General features: G+C 40.3%; 2 protein-coding genes across 7 annotated transcripts in view; both read right to left on the reverse strand.

Moving 5' to 3' along the window:
* Positions 1-206: 206 nt before the first annotated feature.
* On the reverse strand, positions 207-6,049 carry gsdmeb (gasdermin Eb). 2 transcript variants are annotated; one of them, XM_047598550.1, is made up of 10 exons: positions 5,628-6,049; positions 5,127-5,352; positions 4,836-5,028; positions 4,355-4,529; positions 3,767-3,887; positions 3,529-3,651; positions 1,601-1,728; positions 1,328-1,514; positions 1,097-1,170; positions 207-973 (listed from the first exon to the last, which is right to left on the reverse strand). In XM_047598550.1, exons 2-10 carry the CDS (start codon positions 5,329-5,331, stop codon positions 755-757), a joined length of 1,425 nt encoding a protein of 474 aa, XP_047454506.1. In that variant the 5' UTR covers positions 5,332-5,352; positions 5,628-6,049; the 3' UTR covers positions 207-754. The 2 variants fall into 2 exon arrangements, with proteins under 2 accessions (XP_047454506.1, XP_047454505.1); XM_047598549.1 differs by having other exon boundaries at positions 5,127-5,335; positions 5,628-6,045.
* A 1,421-nt stretch (positions 6,050-7,470) lies between these two features.
* The window catches only part of osbpl3b (oxysterol binding protein-like 3b), a 33,584-nt gene continuing 27,718 nt past the window's right edge, over positions 7,471-13,336 (reverse strand). For all 5 annotated transcript variants that reach the window (XM_047599881.1, XM_047599879.1, XM_047599880.1 and 2 more), the window contains 8 exons: positions 11,839-11,976; positions 11,676-11,739; positions 11,504-11,582; positions 10,890-11,034; positions 9,289-9,433; positions 9,079-9,205; positions 8,489-8,611; positions 7,471-8,355 (listed from right to left, as the gene is read on the reverse strand). In XM_047599881.1, the coding sequence (XP_047455837.1) occupies positions 8,259-8,355; positions 8,489-8,611; positions 9,079-9,205; positions 9,289-9,433; positions 10,890-11,034; positions 11,504-11,582; positions 11,676-11,739; positions 11,839-11,976 (918 nt within the window). In that variant the 3' untranslated portion in view covers positions 7,471-8,258. The remainder of the gene's footprint in view (positions 8,356-8,488; positions 8,612-9,078; positions 9,206-9,288; positions 9,434-10,889; positions 11,035-11,503; positions 11,583-11,675; positions 11,740-11,838; positions 11,977-13,336) is intronic.

Consider the following 13,336-nt stretch of genomic DNA (forward strand, 5'->3'; position numbering starts at 1 on the left):
ATTGAGCATTAATCGGTGTTGAGTATGTGTTTCTTACATTATGTTCGAGCAATATTTGTTTTAGTAACTGGGAGAGAAAAAAAACAAAAAAAACTCAATGACATGCAGAAAAATTAGGTTCTTATACAGTATTTCAAGTTATTTAACAGACTTAATGTCATTAAACACATGCATCAACAGAACACATGGATCACATGCTACAACTGTACCAGTGAGTGTGCCTCCAGGGCTGAGACATCACCTCGTTTATTTTCCACAAATCTACATTGTTGGTAACAGTCGATAAAAAATCACAACACGAGGGGAAAATTTTCAGAGACCACAATCTATTTGTTGTCTTCAAATTAATGTGTACACTGGTGATGCTGCCACCAGCACAGACAAGTACCACGTAAAAAAAATGGATTGTAGTCGATGCATCAAAGAATGAGAAGCTGTGACCGTGTAAGATTCAAGGATGAATGGAAACTTTTGTTATACCTATAAACCATTGGTTGCAGTTGGGTGTGGGATAGAAATATCTTTCTCACCAATTCCAGTATCATACAATACAACAGTTTTTAAATAAAGTATATGAAAGTTTAGCCAAAATACAAGAAATTCATTCAGAGATTGTCAAATCATACAAATTTAGCACATTTACACATCTTGGTCAATCAACACCAGTTGTGTAGAAAATGCATAAAACACCCCAACATCCATGTTCTTCTCATAAAATCTGCTTGCTCTATGCGATTCCAGCACAGCCTTTGGTTCAAACACCGTGGGCCAATGAGGCGAGACTTCTGATAACAATACACAGTATGAGAGGAAGATTGCCTGGCTGAGGGTTTATTTCTGTCTTCAGCACGTCCCCATCTCTCTTCAGGGATATTTTAGAGGAGGCAAACAGATGTTCAGTTTTTTCATAGACGTCCTCAGCCAGACCTAAGCTGCTCAGGGGCAACTCTCCATTTCCCAAAACACACTGCACCTGGAACAGGTGTGGGGAAAAAAACATGAAAAGAGGCAGCTAAACTAACATGTAATGCACAATAAAATAAAATATTCCTGCATAAACCTGTTATTGCTCTATATTGATTTTGTAAAAACTAACCAGTTGCTCCAGGGTCGCCAACACTGTGGGGCTGCAGCACATTCCCAAGACAGCAAAACAGTCGTTTGTCATCTCTGAAAGATGAAGACCCAGATTCATGGTGGAAAAGAAATTAGGTTTTTAGGACAAGGTGCATGCAGTGGGAACAGTGGGATGCATACTGTATTTCTCTACTTGGATTTTTTTCTCACACAGAGGACTTTAAGTAAAACTGGTTGCAACTTTTCTCACCATCCAAAGCACTTGTAAGGAGGTGAATGGCTGTGAGGGCTGATGTGGACGGTCCGGCCGCCTGCGTTGACCCCATTTGACCAGACTTCTCCAAAAGGTCCAGAATCGCTTTAATGTTCTGTCGAGCAGACTCTGTCATCGTAGCGTCATCCAAGTCTGGTACCTTTTCCAGGCATATCTGGTCCAGCTGGGACAGAGGAAGAAGTGCAAATTTAAAAAGTGTGTAACCAAACCGTTCCACGTTCTATTAGTGCAGCTATATAAAGGCATTACCACATGCTGAAGTGCACTGATGGAGGCTTGGTCCTGCATTAGTTTTGTGATTTGCTTGAGCAGAGAGGACTTGATCGACACAGACAGAGATGAAAGCAACTTGAAGTGATCACTTAATTTCTCCAGCTCTGAAGAAACGGAAAGAATAAACACTTTTTGTCATTTACCTCGAAACCAAGTTGTAAGGAAAGGAGACCAACTTTCTATTGATGACTTTCTAATGAAAACACTGATAGCTAAAGGCCGGACAGGAGCTAAAGTCAAAAACATAAGTTCACGTACGTCAAAAAACAAAAATGCCATATCAGTGGTCAGTAATTACAAAGCATCCAGTGATAAAATCTACCAAAATAAAAGCACAGCGGAAGTGGTTTACATTAGTTACTATTATTACTTACTAGCCCTAACCCTTCTCCTAAGTCATTTACAACAATCTTGAAGTTCACATTTAAATAAATGTCTGTCAAACCAGTATTTATCTCTAAATGAGACAGCATAATGATGGTCCACTGATGAAGTGAAATATTCATATATTGGAATTATTATATACTGGCTTTTTGTGGGAATGTTATCACTAAACACACGTTTATCAGATGATTGATAGTGAAATTGAAATGTTTTTATGTCCAAATATCATCAGTTAACTTTTCATTGATGTGTTTCATCTTTATTGATCCAAAACAATCAATTTGTAAATTGTGGAGATGGAGAAGCAGACGTAAACACTAAATTCAAAATACTAACCAATTTAGAAATCTAAACTGCCTATTAGTTAGTACGTTTACATGCACTTGAAAAAACAAAAAAACAAATGATTGCCTTAATCCGACTTGCCGACTAACTGGACAATTTAAGCGCATGTTAACATGTTACACCGACCTGAGTTACTCGATTTGAGTTAAGACACCAAAATAATGTGATTGCAAATTGATTTTCGCCGTCATGTGTTTGCCATAATTCGACTTTAACTGGATAATGCGTGTGTGCATGCTCCACAGCTGCTGCACTGGCGTATGACCCTGGAACAAAGACATCCAAGAAAGCCGGTCACAGAAGAAGGAGGTAAACAGAGTGTAGAAGAACCACCTGAAGGGTAGCATGCATCTTATCTGCGACATAAGTAGTGCGCACATTAAGTACGAGATTTAAAAAAAAATTATTTATTATTATCCATGTGGTTGTTCTTTGAAACACTGATCACATGAACGACTCTTTCTTATTATATGACATAACGGATCAAATGGAAAGGGGGCTGTATTAACCTGCTGAAATTACACATATTGCCATCTATTATGGAGGAGGAGGAAATATTCCTATCAGTTATTAGTTTTTCTCTGTTGCATGTAAATTTGGACAAGTCGTATTTCGAGCATAGCTCGATTAAGCTGTGCATGTAAACGCACTGTGTGTTATCGTTACTCAAAATACACCTACACAATAAGACAAGAGCGAATGCGATTATGTGATCAGTTTAAAATAGAGCAGGACGTGAGCTGTGAGATGCAGATGTCAGGCTGCAACCTCTCATCGAGGTAACCCACTCCTTTCACAGCGCTACGCTGTTCACAGGCTTGTGCCGTGTGCATAGAACATGAGGAAACACGAGTTGATCAATTAAAACACAGTATACGTGTATATACAAATAGAGTGCAGTGCTATTTATGGTCAGTTTCTGTAGAAAAATCCATTGGAGCAGAAATATAACTATTTAAATAAAAAAAGTGCATTGGACAGATCACATGGACTCTTGGATTGGAACAGACTTCAGGTCACAGTTATGACACCATTGTGATAAGAAAGATTGTTCCTCAAGACTCTAGAGAGGCCCCTAACAGGCTGAATATACAGCTCTGAACACGTCTGCTGTTGTAAAAACCACCTTAACCCAATATTTCCCAAGCAAGGAGGAGGAGGGGAATGTAATTTACCTTGCCGAAGGGAAGAAGACTGTTCAGAAGAATGTGCAGGTGCCCCTGACATGCCCACCAGCCTAGGCTTATTAGAGCTATCTACTTCAAATCCTCCATCGGTGTCAGACATCAGACACAGCTCTATGGACGATACAACACGTGATATATTTAAACACACAGATACATAATACGGTTGCAGAATGACTTTGATCAGCTGTATGTTTCAGATGTGTGAATTTAGTGAATAGTTTCTCACCGAAGTGTCCATCATGTTTGACCACTAGCTCTATAAGGCCATAGGCGATAGTTGTATGGATGGGAATCTCCATGGTAACGTTGCTGTCTGTACTCAAGTTTCCATTCTCCTTTAGTGCAATCTGAAGATAAAATAACCCCCATTTAACACCGTACACATTTGTGGAGAAACCTCATTTCAAGTATGTGAAAAACTGGTCTATTATGTAATTTTATATAACAAAACTTTTTGTCCATTTAAGACATAAATGTAAATTCCTAGACTGAACCATTCACTAGAGTAACTTAACAAAAGCAGCAAACATATGGCTGAAGACGAAGCAAAATCTAATTCTTCCACCAACTAGTTTTTACTGCAAATACTTCTTAAGCTGAAAATGTGTTGTACCGCTTTCTCCATCTTTTCATCGTTTTCATGATCTAAAAGTTGCATGTGTAGCTGAGCCTCATTTTGAAAACTGGAGAGGAAGTTCCAAAACGTGCTGAAAGGTCGCCATAACTGAAACAATTATGTCAAAAACCTGCGAGAGGCAGAATTCTCCTGCAAAATAAAATCATATGAATGAGTGTTTTTGTGCTTGTACGGTACCTTAGGATTCTTCTTGCCACAGATACCCAGAACCCCTCCACACTGTCCCTCCTGCTGCACGTCCTCTATGACCGAACAGGGCTGAGTGGTCACGATGCGCTCCTTCACAATCCCAAACACCCGCCTGTGCTTCTCCTTCGCCTGCTGGATCAGACTATGAGACATGTCCAGCATCCTGGAGACATTGAGTTAAAAGAAACATCAGTGTCGCATTACTGGGAATCAAATATGAAACTGATTCAGATGGGGAATTATGTGAAGTATTATTTCAAAACTATTGTTTGTGAGAAAAAAGAGTAAAATCCTAGTAATCCTACAACGCCTATGTGAGAGTTAACATTCAACTTGGCCTTGTGTTTTGTGTAAAACTATGAATAGCTGGGCAAAGATCACTTCTGCTATTTTCATACTACTTCTGCAAACACTTCAGCCACATTAGGACGCTTTCACACTGGACTATGGATAGAGGAGGGGAACATACCTGTCTTTGGAGTCTCGCAGCAGCTTTTGCACATTTATTTCTTCCTTTTTCAAACTGCCAAAGGACGACTGGAGCTTGGAAGAGTCTTTACCTTCCAGGTTGACAGTGGTGTTGGCTAAATTTGCACCCACGGTTCCTTTAATGTTGTCACCAAATGTCCCACTGTACTTGATGAAGTCTGTCTCTACCACAACTATAAAACATATATTTCAATAAGGTTTGATTATGAGAGAATTATTAGATAAAAGCAAACACATTTACTAGTATGGAGCTTGCTGGGGTGTAGCTTACCTGGCTGTAAAGGTGTGTCTCCTGTCACTAAATCATTGAGGGTAAAGTCAGTGGGAAGATATTTAGGCTTCTGCCAGAACCAGAAACGTTTCCGCTTCACCACCACCGTCAGGAGAGCAATAGTGTCATTCAGGCTTGACACCGGGATGAGTAAACCTCCACGATCCACCTCCTCCACAAAGTTCCTAGTGGCTATGGCCAACATGTCCCTGTAAGGCAGCAAAACCTGTGATGGACAGGGATAAACAGATCCACCCATGCAGGCAGCACCTGAGACTGAAACCCTTCCAAGACCCGCCCTTCATCTTCACTGAATAACACATTCATCACTGTGTAGTTATGAATAAGCCAAAAATCAATAAAACCTTGATGAAACACCCCCTCACTTTTAAAAAGAAGCCACAAAAACACATATCTGAATCCGTTTTGATCTAAGTCGGAAGTTCATCTGCTCCTACAGCAAAACATCACTGTAAATTAAAGAAATGCTGCATGTGTTACCAGAAATCCTCAGGAAGCTTCAATGAGAAACCAGACGAGAAACGTTCTTTGTGGTCAGACTTTTCAGAAGCAACAACGACCCCCTTCAAGCCACAGCCTTCGGTTGCACAGTCAATCAGTAAAACTCGGTGTTTCTGTTTTGGACAAAAGACTCAAAGACGCTCCGCCCTCTCCACAGGAAGAGAGGCGAAGGACACTACGTCCACTATTATCTAGTCTTCTCTGAAAAACGAACAAAACTAAACAAAATTTTGATTATTATAACTATAAATATTCTTTTAAAAATGGAATGGTGGTTCAAAAAAGTTTTACAGTAATGTTATGCATACATTAAATGTATTTCCTTTTTTTTATCCGGAGACCAGTTACTTAACTACATGGCTTCTCTGACTGCTAGTGAAAATGGTTTGTCTGATCTTAACCGCACCGTGATTTTCCCGAGATTAAATCACCTCCCCTCTGTTGAAATACACTGTAAAAGAAACCTGTAACAGGAAGTGTGTTTTTTATGTCTTTCGGGTGTTTTCTATGGCTTTCTAACCACATGACCAACCCGACTCCCTCTGTTCCGTGTGCCGTTCATTGTCGCCATCTAGCGTCCGTTTAGGAGATAGGCAGTTTTACTCTGGTGGAAATTTAGTCAACTTTATTTTGAAATTGTGTTTAACACTACACCGAATATTTTATTTTAATTACACACTGACCAACTCTACATTTCTTACATTACTGTTAACTCACAGTATGTGACACTACATCCACAATTATAGGTAGTTGTAGTTTTTGAGCTGTCTCGTTAACTTGTTTCCATGACTGCCATACTGTCCCTGAATTCTGATTATGGTACAGTAGAAAGACTCATTAACATCCATCACATATGCACAGCTGTTCATTTTCAAATTGATTTGCGGCAGTAAACAGTTCACTCTCCATCTGTGTTAGACAGCAACATCTGTACATTGTGATCTATTTAATCACGTGCAGTGTAATATGTCAGCATCACTATATGGATCACCCTGAGAGGAAAGAGCATTTGAACCTAAATTAGTGTAATGGACAGAGCTTAGATATCTTCCTGATATTGTGTTGTTCTCCCTTGTGCCTCCAAAACAGTTGTGACTCATCAGAGAATGGACATGAGTCTTCTGGGTCCTGTGGGCTGAGGGGAGGGGCCTCTGTGGATCAGGCTTGTTCCACTAAATCCCACAGATACTTGATCAGTTTGGGATCTAGTGAATTTTGAGGCCAGGTCAACACATTATGCTGTTTTTCATGTTTTTTTGAGTTGTTCCCTAATCATTTTTGTCTGGTCTAGGTGGGTGGTACATGTTTAAGTAAAATCCACACGAACGCCAGTTCCAAAAAGTTTCACAGAAGAACAGTGAATTGTTACAAGATGCCCAATCTCATCTAGTTTTCCTGTCAGTGGTTTTAATGTTGTGGCTGATGGTGTATCATTTATCAGCATATCTTTTACCCTCGTACTACACCCATACTAAACACGGCTGTGGATGTACCCTGTTAGAAACACGCGCCTCTAAAGAGCTGCTACAATTGCTGTGTTGTGTAACAAGAAATTGGCAATAACCCTTCCGACATAAGACGATAATGTTACTCATTATCATCTTGTTTTCAGCAAAAGTAATTCATGGCCCCCTTCAGTGTTGCACACAGTGTGATGGCAAAATGGATTCCCTCTGTGGACAGGTGAGGTTTTAAACTGTTAAACGTTTGCGATGCAATTGCCTCCTTGACAAGTCATTATGTGAGGTAAGTGGAAATGGTTGCAGCGTTCAACTTGATTTATTTATTTATTTATTTTGAACAGATACAACTCAACACAAAGAAAGAATGAGAAACTTTATTCAAGCTCATGGAGCATAATTTTGGACACGTTTTTGGTCCCAAAGCCAAGAGTCCAGAAAGACTATGGTGCAATGGATCAAGTGGAAAAAAAAAAACAACAAAAACAAAAATTGGCTGTATTTGATATTTGCTACTGCTGCCCATACCTGCACAATCGTTCACACAGTCGAAGCAAAAAGACAGAAAGATAAGCCCACTTCAGTTAAGATTTAAAGAACATTTAAATAATTTCCTGTTCGTTCTACAAAATATAGATATATTTTTTTAAAAACTTCCAGGAGATGCAACAAAAATAAATTAAAAATATTACCAGTAAGGCATCAGGCAGATGCAGAATAAATATTTGGATGTTTAGAATTAATCAATGGCATTTCAAGGCTAGTTTATCTCGGAGGTAGAGAATGTCCACAATAAGATGACAACTAAAGTGACCATTTGTTCATTACATGTTAAGCTAGTGTAGATAAACCATGAAAAGGTTTCCTTATGCCAAGTTGGTTTTCTTTTCTCAGTTTGTACAACATAACAGGTGGAAATGTGGGCAAAAAGTGCCTAAATTGACCAACAATCATATAATATGCCGCATAAGCATGTCTACACAACTTAAATAAGCACTTGCTATTAAGGCAATAACTTTGACGGATCGCAAGATAGAAAACCAGTGCTGAATGTGGATGGTAAGACTTATGACACGGACGTCACCAGAACCAGCCTGGATCACAGTAGAGGCTGTGCAGGTTGTAATGTGTGTGATCTGCAGCTCAAAGGTCACCACAGTGTCGGGAAATCTACGTGTGAGAAGCCGGGGTCCTTCCTCAGCTCCCAGTATGTGTTGTTGCTCACCCAGGAATCGTCCTTGGACTTCCTGCGGAGGCAGAGAACATGGCAGACAGTAATGAGATGAGCGAGTGAGACCGCGACGAAGCTGTCACGCGGCCTGCTGCTACCGTGACACGCCGCACATGAAAACGCTTCCGGCGTAACTGACTTTGGGCTACCTGAAGAATTTAGGTTGATGTGTTTCGTTGTTCTCCTCCAGGACTCTCCGTCGCTCTCTCTGCAGCTGCTCAATCCTCTGTTTTTGTTCCTCTGCTGCTTCCAAGTTCCCCTCCTCCAGCAGTCTGCCAGCGAGAGACACACACACACACACACACATTCATTATGCACACATGGCTAAACCTTTGTCGTCAATATTTAATCGGCAATCTGTAATTTTGAGTCATCGCTGTCCTATTATGTGACTATGACGAAACAGTAAACATATAAATCGTGATGCAAAGGCTTGGAGGCAGTGCTATTTTTTTTTTTTTTACTTTGCTGGCTTATTTGTAAAATGCCCACACTTTTAGTTTAGTTCAAAGACTTACAAACCATGCACTGAAATAAGTTTTACGTATCTAAAAATATCTGCATTTGCTTTCTATTTATAAAAGGAGCTTGGATGTGCCTCTTTTTGTACTGTTTTTATCACAAAGTAGACTATGTAAGCGAGGTCCATGGTGTCACCTTATAAAAGGTGTTCATTAGCTGTGTTCCTCATTTAGATTCGACTAAAAATAACCGGGCTTTTCATGTTTTTTCTCCCCACCTTTGGTCCACTCTTAGCCTGGTGTCTGTAGGCGGTAGCAGCGTTCTCAGGGACGGGTCCAACTCGTTCAGCTCAACTGCAAACTTGGTGAAACCGTAGTACTGCTCGTGGTCTACTGGTATCGCATCTATATTGGACACAAATGACATCACGCACTTCAGACGCGAAATCAAGGAGGCGCGCGTTAGACAAAGACAAGTCTCGCCGTACTTGCTCTCCAGATGCACGTAGCTGAAGGCGGGTCTCCGCAGAAGACCGCTTCGTGCCACTTCCCAAAGAGCCTGTGGACGACCTTTCCTTTGCTGTCTGTGATCGTCCCCTCCACCTCATTCATGCTTGAATTCCAGTATTTAGCCTGTGGAAAAAAAAGAGGAGTGTGCTTCAGTGGGGGAATATGAACGGACAATGCAGAGATCTCAATAACGTCCTCTTGAAGTCAACAGACGCTGCTGTTGCGTAAACAGCCCTGACCCCCTCTGTGTTTTGCTAGGCCGGCGCGTTTAATGAGATGAGGATGCATAATGATCCTTGACATGTCTTGGCTCGCTATCCTGCACAGCTTCAGGAGGTCTTTCAAGTGGCGCACACAGAAGCAATTAACCTTCTCCTTTCAGTAAACGCTCCCATGCATCAAACATTGAAGCCATGTAGGGGTTCGAACTGGCATGTAGGTGACAAGCACCAACTAATGAAAGGAAAGCAACATTTGATAGTATACATGCACGGTATACACGTATATAGTCTGTATAAACCCTCTGGCGTTCAAAGAGGAATACTAACCAGACACTCACAATCATCCGGTGAAGAAGAGAGACATTATGGGTATGACGAGCCCAGTATTCAGCCCTTAAGACGGACTGCTTTTACAGCACGGTGCCCTGATATCAATGCAGAGCAGTGTGCTATAGAAGCAGGACTCCCAGTAGAGCCACACCTCAAAAATATAACTATGATTTATTTACTTGAGCTGCGACATATTTACCTCACACATGCCCAAAGCCAGACTGTCTGTTGACGGGCAAATCTCTTCATTTCACAACTGTTACTTCTGGGAAATATGAGGAATGCAAGACAATGACTGACTGCATTATAAATCCTTCACGTGTTGTGAAAATATGTTGGTGTCAAATCTTTTGCAACATTAACCGTGTAACGAATGCAACTGCATATTGAGAGGCCATTTTGTGCTTCATTTTCTGTGAAAATTAATTTTCCGTTTAAGTTTATTCACAGTTTAAATGTTCTTTTTTTAACATAAATATAAAGTAGCTATCGGGTTTTACTAAGAAGAATTTCTTCCATTTTTTGTGGCAACTACCTGGAGAAGTCTTAAAGACTGTTTTAAATTGTCTCTGTTTGATGGAAGATGACTGGTTGAGGCGACAGTCCAACTTGCATTACGTGCATTAAAGTATTTCTAAAATGATACATTGTACATTCCTATGGTGATGATTGTGAATTAATAGATAAAACATTTAGTAAGCATGCACAGCTCACTGTCTCGGTGTGTCTTAGTTGCTTTCCTTTTTCTTTTTTTTTTAACGTGTCATGTCGGGTGTTGCATCTTATTCCATGTATTGCACAGATAACCATGTATTGGGTTATGTAATTCAGAGTAATGTATTAATGTATTAGCTCGAGTTTGTAGCCCTCCCTATTGGCAGAGTAGCCTCCATGTGTCTATGTCTACCTTTTGCTTTAGATAAAGCTGTAACTGGGTCATGGTTGTTAGGCTGAATGGAGACTTGCCTACATACCCAGTTTCAAGTTTTCACTTGAAGTTTTGCTTCACATTTGCTTGTTTGTCTCACCTTTACAAAAGTGACCTTGCACTGACAAACATCACTGCTGGAGTTCCTGATTGAGATTTCCCCGTAGTGTTCAATCCAGCGCTGTCCACTGAGAATGTTGTGGATGCAGGACGTCACCTTGTTCCACTCATAGTGATCTCCACATCTGGGGTGAGGAGTACAGACAATACTTAATGTCATCTGACACTGCTAGATACATCATTCATGGCCACAGGTTTGTACAGAATGTATTAGGATTGTTACACTTTCATTTGTATCTTCGTGTATTTCTGACATATCTACATCCAGATAATACCCAAAGGTGTTTTTTTCTGCTATGAATTATTCAGTCTGTTTCAGGTTGGAGATTTACATACTATTTTCTGCCATGTTTTAACCGCATACCTTAAGAAATAAAACATTATTTGTATTTCAGTCCCACTTTCAATACAAAAAAAGCAACTTTCACACAGAAATTGTGTGAATGTTGGTGGTTAAAGTGCAAATTCTGGGCGTAAGGTTTGTGGAAAATTACTAATCATCATAATTAAGTCAAGCCACGCTGCATATTTTTCTCTCCGAGACTGTGGGGGGATCTTTCCAGTGCTGGTATAAATGAAGCTGAAGAGACTCACCCTGGCAAAGTAACGTGCGTAGTGCCCACAGGAACAATCTCCATCGACTTTCCCCAGAACTTGTTCTTACACCTTACGTCTGCAAAAGCAAGCGTACGAATGAGCATTCATCGTGGACAGCCAGGAACTATGATTAATATTTACAGACACAGAAAGATAGATATTCCAATACCTTGCCAGAAGATGAAGTTTTTAGACTCTGCATGACAAGCCGAGATAGGTGGGTGATGGCTGACCTGATGTTGTACAATTAAACATTGAGTTTGGTTCGTATGTCTTAAATAAAGACAGTTGAACAGTCAATTGAACAGACATCATGATTCATATATATATACCTGCTCCGCAACGAATCGAAAGCCTTTATCTGGCCGGTCACATTCATACGTCTCTCCTAAAACAGGGTTGAAAGGTTTCCCCCCAGTCCTGTAGTAGCTGGATGCGTAGCCAGATACAACAAACGTAGCGATGTATACCTACAAAGAGAGAAACGATAAGAAGCATTTTATTTGCATGGCCAGAATACTGTATGTGCATTTACACGTGCCTTATTGCCTCTTAATGAACGCCAAATCCTGCACTCTATAATGAGCAGAGTAACTGTCTGAATATTCCTTCAGTAGTTGCATCGAGCCAAGACAGCGCTGATAATTACTCCATGTCATAACTGGAGGCCACAGCCTGACACTTTGATTTGTCATTTGATTTAGTGCGTTTTCTTGTGCCTCTAAATTGAACCCTGTGTGATTAATAAACATTTCACATTTTAACATTTATGCACTGACTCAGCAACACATTTCAGCCAACTAAATCACTTCTAATTCAGTCAGTCCTAAGTAAAATTAAAATGTAGAAAACTGACAAATCTTACCACCTTCATATTAAAATGTGGATAAGAGTTTTTATCAATCAAACAACTTTATTTATCCCAAATAGGGCAATTCAGTTTGCAGTCTCCAGTAAGACAAGATGAGGGGAATAATAATAAATACATTTCCACATTATGGCTGGAATAAATAAATTACTAATTGCTGCTATCAGTAGCATTAAGCAGCTTGATAGCTGAGGGAATAAAAGAACTGGCGTTTCTATTCGTTTTCCTTGGCGGGGCAAGATACTGCTGTCTGGAAGGCATTAAAGGAACCTCCTGGCTAAGGATATGGTCAGGATTCCCCATGACCTCTCTGGGTTACTGGACTACACGTTTTTTCCAGGGGGAGTTCAGGTCTGTCAGTTGAACTCCGATCTAAGAGCAGACATTGACAATGCTGCTGAGACTATTCTTCTCCTTTACAGACAATCCATAAAACCAACTAACAAAAGAAAAGGTCAAAAGACTTTCAATAAATGAATGATAAAACTTACACAAAATGTTCTTAGAAACATTCAAAGAATTCAGCTTACGCAACAGATATATCCTTTGTTGACCCCTTTTAGCGATCGACTCTGTGTTTGCATCAAACTTAAGTTTGGACTTGGTTCCCAAGTACTTATATGTCTCAACAATTTCAACATCATCTCCATGGATGGTGCTGGCTACAAAAAGCCTAAAAAGCAGGGCTGCTACAAGCTCCGTGACTGCACAGGGCCCCCTGCCACCAGTCTGATGGAGCTTCTGTTCCCTTGACAACCAACAACAAGTATTTGATCATCACTAAAGTAAGTCTCTGTGTGTTTTAATTGTCAAGTTGTGCCTGTAACACATTCTGGGCCTTTGATTTTGCATATTTGCATAGTGGGAAAAATAACACTAAATACGAAGCCAGACCTTAGCCAGCTCACTGTCTCCTCATTATATCTACATCATAGGTCTTCAACAGGGGGTCCGCCACCCCT

This window comes from Mugil cephalus, chromosome 11 (assembly GCF_022458985.1).
Source record: "Mugil cephalus isolate CIBA_MC_2020 chromosome 11, CIBA_Mcephalus_1.1, whole genome shotgun sequence".
Lineage (NCBI taxonomy): Eukaryota > Metazoa > Chordata > Actinopteri > Mugiliformes > Mugilidae > Mugil > Mugil cephalus.

Bases quoted from the DNA above. Each gene is read 5' to 3' on its own strand.
- gsdmeb (XM_047598550.1), bottom strand. From the start codon at position 5,331: ATGTTGGCCATAGCCACTAGGAACTTTGTGGAGGAGGTGGATCGTGGA. The intron at 1,515-1,600 runs GTAATGCCTTTA...CCTCTGTCCCAG, and splicing joins TCAGTGCACTTCAGCATGTG to CTGGACCAGATATGCCTGGA. The intron at 974-1,096 runs GTTAGTTTTTAC...CACCTGTTCCAG, and splicing joins TGGCGACCCTGGAGCAACTG to GTGCAGTGTGTTTTGGGAAA.